The 9,186-nt window shown below is 39.4% G+C and overlaps 1 protein-coding gene across 4 annotated transcripts in view; it reads left to right on the forward strand.

Annotated features, from left to right (window-relative positions):
* DBT (dihydrolipoamide branched chain transacylase E2) overlaps nt 1-6,317 on the forward strand; it is a 40,535-nt gene extending 34,218 nt beyond the window's left edge. For 3 of the 4 annotated variants that reach the window (XM_061411058.1, XM_061411061.1, XM_061411062.1), the window contains 3 exons: nt 137-328; nt 469-540; nt 4,723-6,317. In XM_061411058.1, coding sequence (XP_061267042.1) covers nt 137-328; nt 469-540; nt 4,723-4,890 — 432 coding nt within the window. In that variant the 3' untranslated portion in view covers nt 4,891-6,317. The remainder of the gene's footprint in view (nt 1-136; nt 329-468; nt 541-4,722) is intronic. The other variant, XM_061411059.1, reaches the window with a different exon arrangement.
* The last annotated feature ends 2,869 nt before the right edge of the window (nt 6,318-9,186 follow it).

Here is a 9,186-nt window from a genome sequence, read left to right on the forward strand (position 1 = left end):
GAAAAGTTTTAAAAAATTACCATCAATCTAGTGAAAATAGGTTTTGATAGTTAAGTTCATAAGGCAGTGAGGATTGAGCCTTTCTTTTCTGTTAGCCTGTGAAACGGCTACTATATAATTGTTTGCTTGTTTTTAGGCTTCTCATAACATTGGAATAGCGATGGATACAGAGCAGGGCTTGATTGTACCTAATGTGAAAAATGTTCAGATCCGCTCCATATTTGAGATTGCCACTGAATTGAACCGCCTCCAGAAACTGGGCTCTGCGGGTCAGCTCAGCACTAATGACCTTATAGGAGGAACGTTCACTCTTTCCAACATTGGATCAGTGAGTAGTAGCAGTGTTGAAGTACATAAACCAGAACTTAAGAATTGTGATCATATGCTTAGTTAAAAATAGAAATTTTCATTTGCCATTTGTTCCTCAAAAGCTTAATTTCTCTACTCTTACTTTTTTTCTTTTTTTAGATCGGTGGTACCTATGCCAAACCAGTGATACTTCCACCTGAAGTGGCAATTGGGGCCCTGGGAACAATTAAGGTATGTTTGTTAAATAGTTGACAGAAGAGTTTAAGCAAATTGAGAGAGTGAAAACAAAGAGTAACTATTTCTGAGGTTTTCCCCCTCACTTTATAGGTTCAAGTATGGTATTGGGCTTAATAAGCCAGTTATTTCTTCAGAAGCAGTGGGCCTACACTGCTCTGTAGAGTAAATACTCGTGATCCGGATCATTTCTGTACGGATCAACCATTGTGGATTATGCCAGGCACAAATGTGTGTGTTTATGAGTAATCACAAATGTAGCCAGTCTGAGTCTATCAAAATATCTTAATTTCATAATGCCAAAGAATAACAGTAAGCCAATCCAAATTATTATTTATAGTGATGAGACACCACTGAGAGCAATTTTCTCAAACTTTGCTCTGTTCAAGAATCATTGGGAATGTTAGTTAAGAATGCAGATTTCTTGGCCTTGGGGACAGAGCCTCCAAAACTTACATATTAAACAAGAACACAGGTGGTTCCAGCATGAGTGAACTATGGCCCTGTTATAGGAGACTGACTTAGAATAAGAATTACAATGATTCTTAACCCTGGTTACACATTAGAATCATCTGGAGGGTGTGAAAAAAATGCCCAAGCTCACCCTATACCAACTGCACCAGAATTTGGGGGCCTTGGGCTTGGGTATCCCCATTAATTCAGGGTTGAGAACCACCAGAGTTAAATAAATAAGCTCATAGATACCATTTCAATGCTTCCATTATTAAATGTCATTGTCACTACATTAACCTTGATTTTGATCTTCATGTTTTCAGAAGAACCTTTCTTCTCTGTATTTGTAATGCTTCCACATGGAGCATCTCTTAGACTTGTTTTTCATGAGTTTATTACTTTCATGTCGGCATCCAAAACATTCACAGAAACTCGCACTCAGCCTTTGATTTGTTTTCTAGCAGGTGGTACTTTGGCTGCGAAGTTGCTCCCTCTTCTAGCTCTGTTTTCCCCTCTGGCACACAGAGGAGATGGGGAAGAAAAAATAAGAACACATACATGACACTGTTCCATCCAAATCAGGAGTTTCTCTAAGGGATAATTTCAGTTACTCACTCTCCCTCCAGCAAGAATTCAGCATTTGTTTCTAATTTCTGACCTTTTTCAGTTTATAAACAAGCCATCATACCTATTTGACAAAGTTTTATTTTCCCATCTCCTCTGAAAGTGATTTGTTTTCTTCTGAACTATACACATAGATATATTCTTGTGGTAAGCTATACATAACAAAGTTTACCATTTTAATCATTTTTAAGTATATGGTCGCAGCAACAGTTACATTCACATTGTTTGCAGTCATCACCACTGTTCATCTGCAGAGCTACGTTTATCATCCCAAACTGAAATTCTGTATACATATACTACATTTTGTTAATCTATTCATCTCTAGTGAATATTTGGGCTTTTTCCATTTTTTCAGCAATTGTGAATAACGCTGCTATGAACATTGGTGTACAGTGATCTGTGTGAGATGTATTTTTTCCAGAATCATCTTACCCAAGGTGTTCTCAGGCTATGAAGTATATCTCTTAGAGGATAAATCTTCATAGCAACTTAACAGAGCTACTAATCTTTGTTGGGTAGGGACAAATAATATTTCATTTTTTTCTCCCTTTGTGTCATCTCTCCTTTGCTATTTTCTGTTTTCAGTGTAAATTTCAAACGGTCACTAAATAATCTTAAAACATGAAATCCTCCACATTTCTCAGTTCTCAGTCCTTATTTTTCTTGACCTATTAGCTACACTTAAGTTGATCAGTACCACCTCTTTGGAAAACCTTTTTCATTGTAACATGAGGAAAACCTTGCTGGTCTCTTCTCTCCCTGTCTAGTGCCTATTCTCTCTGAGTTTCCTTTGCCCATACCTCCTCATCTCCCGATTTCTAAACGCTGGAGTACCCCTGGGCTCAGTTTCAGCCCTTTTCTTTGTCTGATCCAGTCCCAGTGGCTTTAAATACCATTTAGATGCTGATGGTTTCCAAGTTTAGATCTCCAGACCAGATCTCTCCTTTGAACGCCAGACTCATCTTTCCTGCTTCGAAGTCTAGTAAAGCGTCTCCAGTTTCCTGCTTCTTCCCTTACCACCCATCCTCACACATGCTCCTCCTGAAGTTGTCCCCTTTCAATGACTGGCCCTTGTGCTCAGAGACTTCCAATGGCTCCTCACCTCACTCCAAAGGGAAGGGAAAATAGCTGCAGTGGCCTGCATGGCCCTAGGCTGGTGCCACTCAGTGTGAGGGGGACCCGTGTCAGGCCGTGACTGTCATATCTGGGCTATGAAGAGATAATTACAGAAAGAGGGTAGGCAAAGAATCTGCGTGCAACGCAGGAGACCCAGGTTCAATTCCTGGGTATTCTTGCCTGGAGAATCCCATGGACAGAGGAGCCTGGCAGGCTACAGTCCATGGGGTGGCAAGAGTCAGATACGACTTGGCAACTAAACTACCACTAATTATAGAAAAAGGGTAGGGCTTAGAAATTTTCATTGCCAGCTCTCGCCTTTTTCCCCGAATAAAACACAGTAAGAAGTCTGTTAGCTTAGGTAGAAAAGGCAGAATGGTTATAAATTAATTTGATTCATTTTTAGTAAATTCAGATGATAGGCATGAAGTATATAAATGGACAGTATTTATGCCCATGAGATTCTTATATACTTTTCCCAGGAATGTTAGAATTACACTGACAAATCACAGTGGAAAGATAGGCTTATTTTTGGAGAATTCTTCCAATGTGGGTCTTTCTTTTTTTGGCTGAGGTATGCAGCATATGAGATCTTAGTTCCCTGACCAGAGATCAAACCCGCACTCCCTGCATTGGAAGCTCAGGGTCTTGACCACTGGACCACCGAGGAAGTCCCCAGTGTGAGTCTTAAATACTCAAGTCCATCAAATGTGCCAGAGGCATCTTTTTAGGTTTATTTCTATGGAGCATGCCAGGTTCAACAGTGGGGTGTGGAGACTTACATTATCAAGAATAACAAGCTACTTACAAAAACAGATCACTTCTTTAATTGTGATTTGGGAATGGGGCAAATTTCCAGGGATTAATCATCACCACAGCCAAGAATAACTGACCAGGAAAGAATGATCTCCAGTTTTTTTCAGAAAGTTGTCTGCTCATTAGGTAATGTTAAAATGGGACAAAGATGGAAAGCTTTTAAACATTCCAGCTTTAATATTTAATTTTAAATATTCCATGAGGAATGCAGCCATCACAGAAGTCTGTATTAGCTGGTAGATAGCCTAGCATTAAAAAAAAAAAAATCACTGCCTTTCGACAGAGTGGTTTTATGTCTAGTGAACCTATCAATAAAAAATGGGTCTTGTATTTTGTATACCTTTATATTTATTTTAGTAATTCATTTTAATATATATTTTAAAATACTTACAATGAATTAGAGTTTTTTTTATCTGTTTTTTAAAAAATCAAAGACAGACTGGGAGCCATCACTGTTGTCTTACAACATGCCCCACTTTGAGCTTGCTCCCTCCGTGACCTCACCTCCCGTCTCTCACCCGGCCCCTCCACTGCAGCTGACTCGCTGATTCTGCTGGTCCTCCAGTGCTCCAGCCAAGCTTCCCTTCTGTCTGTCCAGGTGTCCAGATGGCTAGCTTCCCCGCTGCCTACAGTGAGGACTCCTTCTTAGTGAAGCTTTCCCTGCCTGCCTGTCAAAAAAAAAATATATATATATATACCTTCTCCCCTATTCCCACCTCCTGCCTACAATCTCTCTCTCTGTTCCAAAGTGCTTTACTTTCCTTTGCACTTTTCGCTATTTAACACTATCTAATAAAATGTTAGCTCCAAGAGGGTGAGGATTGTTATTTGTTTTATTCTTTGCTTTATCCCCAGAGTCTAGAAAGTACCTGGTACATAGTAGGTACTTGGTAAATAGTTGTTAAATAATTGAGAAATCTGAAATGAAATTTACCGTACATGTAGAAATTATACAGGGGACAGGAAATTCCTTGGAGAAACTCTGAAAGCTTGAAGCACACACTCACAAAGATGGGAAAGGTAGGAGTCAGCATTTTCAAAAGTTAGTTGGGATGCCCACTTCTTCTCTGTTATAGGGAGGGAGATTTGCCTAATCTTTCAGCATTGCTATTGCTAGAGCTTACTTTGTGCAAGTGAAGGCTGACTCTTTGTTATTTTCCATATTTGTAGGCCCTTCCCCGATTTAACGAGAAAGGGGAAGTCTGTAAGGCCCAGATAATGAATGTGAGCTGGTCGGCTGATCACAGAATTATCGATGGCGCTACAGTGTCACGCTTCTCTAATTTGTGGAAATCCTACTTAGAAAACCCAGCTTTTATGCTACTAGATCTGAAATGAAGATTGATCAGACATCCTTGAACTTTCTGAGCTTCCAAAGAACGCGAAGAGCCCAGCTATGCAGCACACGTTCCTCATTGCAGTTTGTATTGTAAATGACTTGTAACATATGATTATGGTTCCGAGGCACAAAGTGGATCAATTGTTGTGTTAGGCTTTTACTGAAAAGGAATAATGGTGTACTAGTTCTCCCAGGTCTGTCACATTTTATAGGTCACAGTATAACTTCTTAATATGGTGCTGAGGTCTTTGTGTCCATGGATTGAAACTGGCAGGAACAACACAGTGAATATTACTGAGACAGACAGCCATATACAGTATTTGCCCTGTTTTCTCTCTCTCTCTCTATTTTTAAATTTTATTTTAAACTGACTCTTAATGAAACTTAGAGAGTTTCATTATACTTAGTTGGGAAAAGGAATTTATATGCAAATATATTTTCTATTTCCCCACAATAATGCAAATTATTTTATGAAGTAAGTGCAATTACATTAACCTTTTAAGATACCCAGGAGTCTGTTGTTCTGTAGCTATTATCATCTGTAAATGTCTTATTTGTATAAAGTAATGTCTTTTAAAAGTGAAAATTATAAGCTCATCTTAAAATGTCCAATTATAGTTTTGTAACCTATAAGGCCATTGAAAGTATTTGTTTAAAGTGGATAAACTTTTAGAATTTTGGTAATGTTTTAGTGTTTTATTGGGAGAAATTTCACTTTTACAACCTTGCTTCAATGTGAGGAAGGTACTTGAAATGTACCAGTCACTGACATTATCTTACATTGAGAAATCCATTACCTTTTAATTTTATTTTTATAAATAAAATTATATTTTTATTTTATAATTAAAGTAAAAGTTAAAGTAAATTTCTTGGTCTTCAGCTAAAAAGGATAGACTAAGAAATTAGAGTCTGTTCCATTCTCCATATCCTGAGAAGGAATTTGAATCAGGGGAGAGAGAAGACTAATGGGTAATTATGGACATTAAAATAAAATAATAAATTTTGCACAGAAATAAAGGTATCCTCATGATCATTTTTTAAGAAGCCCACTTGAATCAGAAAGTCAGGGTGTTTCTGATATTATCTAAGTGAATCCTGTTGTTCAAGTGAAGTTTTGTGACAGAAAAAGTTGTTTTAATGTCTTTTTGATTTTTTTCAAAATGGAAATCATGTGTAAGTCACAAAATAATGGGTCTAATGAATGTTATTCTTTTTAAAATTCAGATAATATGAAGACTTGCAAAGAAAATAAAATCATCCATAATCCTACCACTATTAACAGTTAGATCAAGGGATCTGTATACATGGCTGTTCTTTTTATGAAAATGAGATCGTGCTGGATCTATTATTTTATAATTTGATTTTTAATTTAACATTATATTATCAGTCAATAAACGATTCCATATTATATTATAATCCTTTTAAATGGCTGCATAGTATTCTATTATTTACATTTGTTATACATCTAAATATTAACTGTATACTAAGTGTGGTGCTAAGTAGTGGGTATACAATGCCTATCCTCATAGTTCTTGCCTTCACTGGGCTTACAGTCTGGGGTGGAGACAGATACTTAATAATCATAAAAATAAGGATATAGTTAACCTCTAAGAAGAGAAAACAGAGTGCTATGAGAGCATCTAGTAGAGGTTATTGATCTCATCTGGGAAACTCAGGAGGGGGTGTACCATAAGTTAACCAATTCTGTATTGATGGCATTTACAGAATTTTAAGTGAAGAAAGGCATGATCAGTAAAAATTTCTCCTTCACTTAAGAAATGTGAAAACTAGGAGAATAGGAGTTTTGAAGTGAATATGTAATGTGTGCTCAGTCACTCGGAGAAGGCGATGGCACCCCACTCCAGTACTCTTGCCTGGAAAATCCCATGGACAGAGGGGCCTGGTGGGCTGCAGTCCATGGGGTCACTAGGAGTCAGACACGACTGAGCGACTTCACTTTATTTTTTCACTCTCATGCATTGGAGAAGGAAATGGCAACCCACTCCAGGGTTCTTGCCTGGAGAATCCCAGGGACGGGGGAGCCTGGTGGGCTGCTGTCTATGGGGTCATACAGAGTCGGACACGACTGAAGCAACTTAGCAGCAGCAGCTCAGTCACTTCAGTTGTGTCCAACTCTTTGTGACCCATGGACTGTAGCCTTCCAGGCTCCTCTGTCCATGGAACTCTCTGGGCAAGAATGCTGGAGTGGGTAGCTGTTCCCTTCTTCAGGGGACCTTCTCAACCCAGAGATCAAACCCGTGTCTCCTACACTGGAAGTGGATTCTTTACCACTGAATCGTCAGGGAAGCCTGAGTATGTAATAAGTTCCCCTAACAGTCCAGCATCATTGGCTCAGACTAAATACTTGAGCTATCTATTCTATCACAAATCCCTGCCATTACCACCTTCTCTCTTGTCTCATCCTTTGAGAATTCGGTAAAGGATTGGCTTCCCATTGTGTGTGCAACCTTTAAGATAAGAGGATCCCCTGGAAGGGAGGAGGGGGCCAGGGGCACAGTCCTAGCAGCAGTGCTGATCCACGGAGCTCCACACGTCATAGGGTGGGAGTTAGGTAGAACAGGGCCTTGACCATTTTCCTAAAGGTTGAAATTTAAGGGGAGAATTCAGGAGATTCAAGTTCTTCACTAGCATGTTGGGCGGTTGGGAGGTACAAGATGTCCATGGGGGAGAAGCCAAAGTTATTGGCCCCAAATTATTGTTGGGAATGCCCAACAAGAAAATCAAGGTTCCATTCATTATGTAGCACATTCCACTGATTCTGAAAAAGAAGCACAATAAGGAAGGAAGTTTGCAGGTCAGAAGCTCAAGTGGTATTAATTTTCATTTTAGAAATCAAAATGTACCAAATCCTGAAACATTCCAAGAAGTGGTTATGTAGGAAGAGAGCCCAAAGGCCTGTTTCGGCATTTCCTGTGGCTTCCAGTCAAAGCGGGTCCCAAAGATCACTTGATGGGTTTCTTTGCTGATTTATGAGTAAACTATAGTCTAAGAAATAGATGGCACTCGCTTAGCACTATCCTGCAGCACTAAAAGTATAAAACCTTTCCTTGAAGTCTTCAGAATTCTTTAACATTCACCCTGTAATTGATTAATTACTTTGCACACATTGATTACTGAATATGTATTCAGTTCCAGGCCCTGGGATAGACATTATGGATAAAGATGGAGAAGATAGATGATGTTTCTCCCCTCACAACGAGAGCTCTGGCTGGCAATTAATGTCTTCACCAGAAGTGGGTCTGTGCCAGTAACACAGAGAAGAGCAGTGTTTCCAGAGTTGAGTTGTATTTTTGGTCAGTTCTTAGTGGTGGTTTTGTTCCTTCCCTATAAACTGTTTTCTCACCAAGACTGGATCATTGTGTCTCCTTAACACAGTAGCCATGCCTCATCAATTCTGCCTCACAAACCATACACATAATTGTAAGATAGACTCTATCCTTAGGCCACACAGGCCATTCACGCTCTTCAGAAGGTTATAGTTTGGGGGACTTCCCTGGTGGTCCAGTGGCTAAGATTCCAATCTCTAAGATTGAACCCTGGTCGGGGAACTAGATCTCACAGGCCACAATGAACAATTTGCATTCCACAACTAAAGATCCTGTGTGCTGCAACTAAGACCCAGTGCAGCCAAATAAATAATTTTTTTTAAAGGTTGCTTTTCATGAGGCAAGCAGCAGAGCGGACACCTACATGACCCTAGACATTCATTTAGGAGCAATACATGAGAGTTGTACCATCTGAGCACTGTATTTTTAGAGCATATAAAATAGCTTCTGATTAAAGTAACATCAGTGAGTCATCTAGCCTCTATGCTCACCTCATATTGATAGAGAGGGGAAAATTGAGTAAAATTCGAGACAATAATTATGATAGTGTCAGGCATCATTAATGCTTTACATATATTAATTAATTTCATCCCTCCAGCAATACTGTGTGCGTGCTAAGTCACTTCAGTCATGTCTGACTCTTTGTGACCCTACAGACCTTAGCCCCAGGCTTCTCTGTCCATAGGATTCTCCAGGCAAGAATACTGGAGTGGGTTGCCATGCCCTCCTCCAGGGGATCTTCCTGATCTAAGGATCAAACCCAAGTTTCCTGTGGCCCCTGCACTGCAGGCAGATTCTTTACCACTGAGCCACCAGGGAAGCATCAGCTAAGTACAATGATTTCCCCTGTTTGAAAGATGAGGAAACAGAGTTTTTGTACTTAGATGTATGTGGATTAACATACTCTAAAAGTGTAACAAGCTAATGAGTATATGCCACTTCATGTTC

The sequence above is a fragment of the Bos javanicus genome, chromosome 3, assembly GCF_032452875.1.
Source record: "Bos javanicus breed banteng chromosome 3, ARS-OSU_banteng_1.0, whole genome shotgun sequence".
Lineage (NCBI taxonomy): Eukaryota > Metazoa > Chordata > Mammalia > Artiodactyla > Bovidae > Bos > Bos javanicus.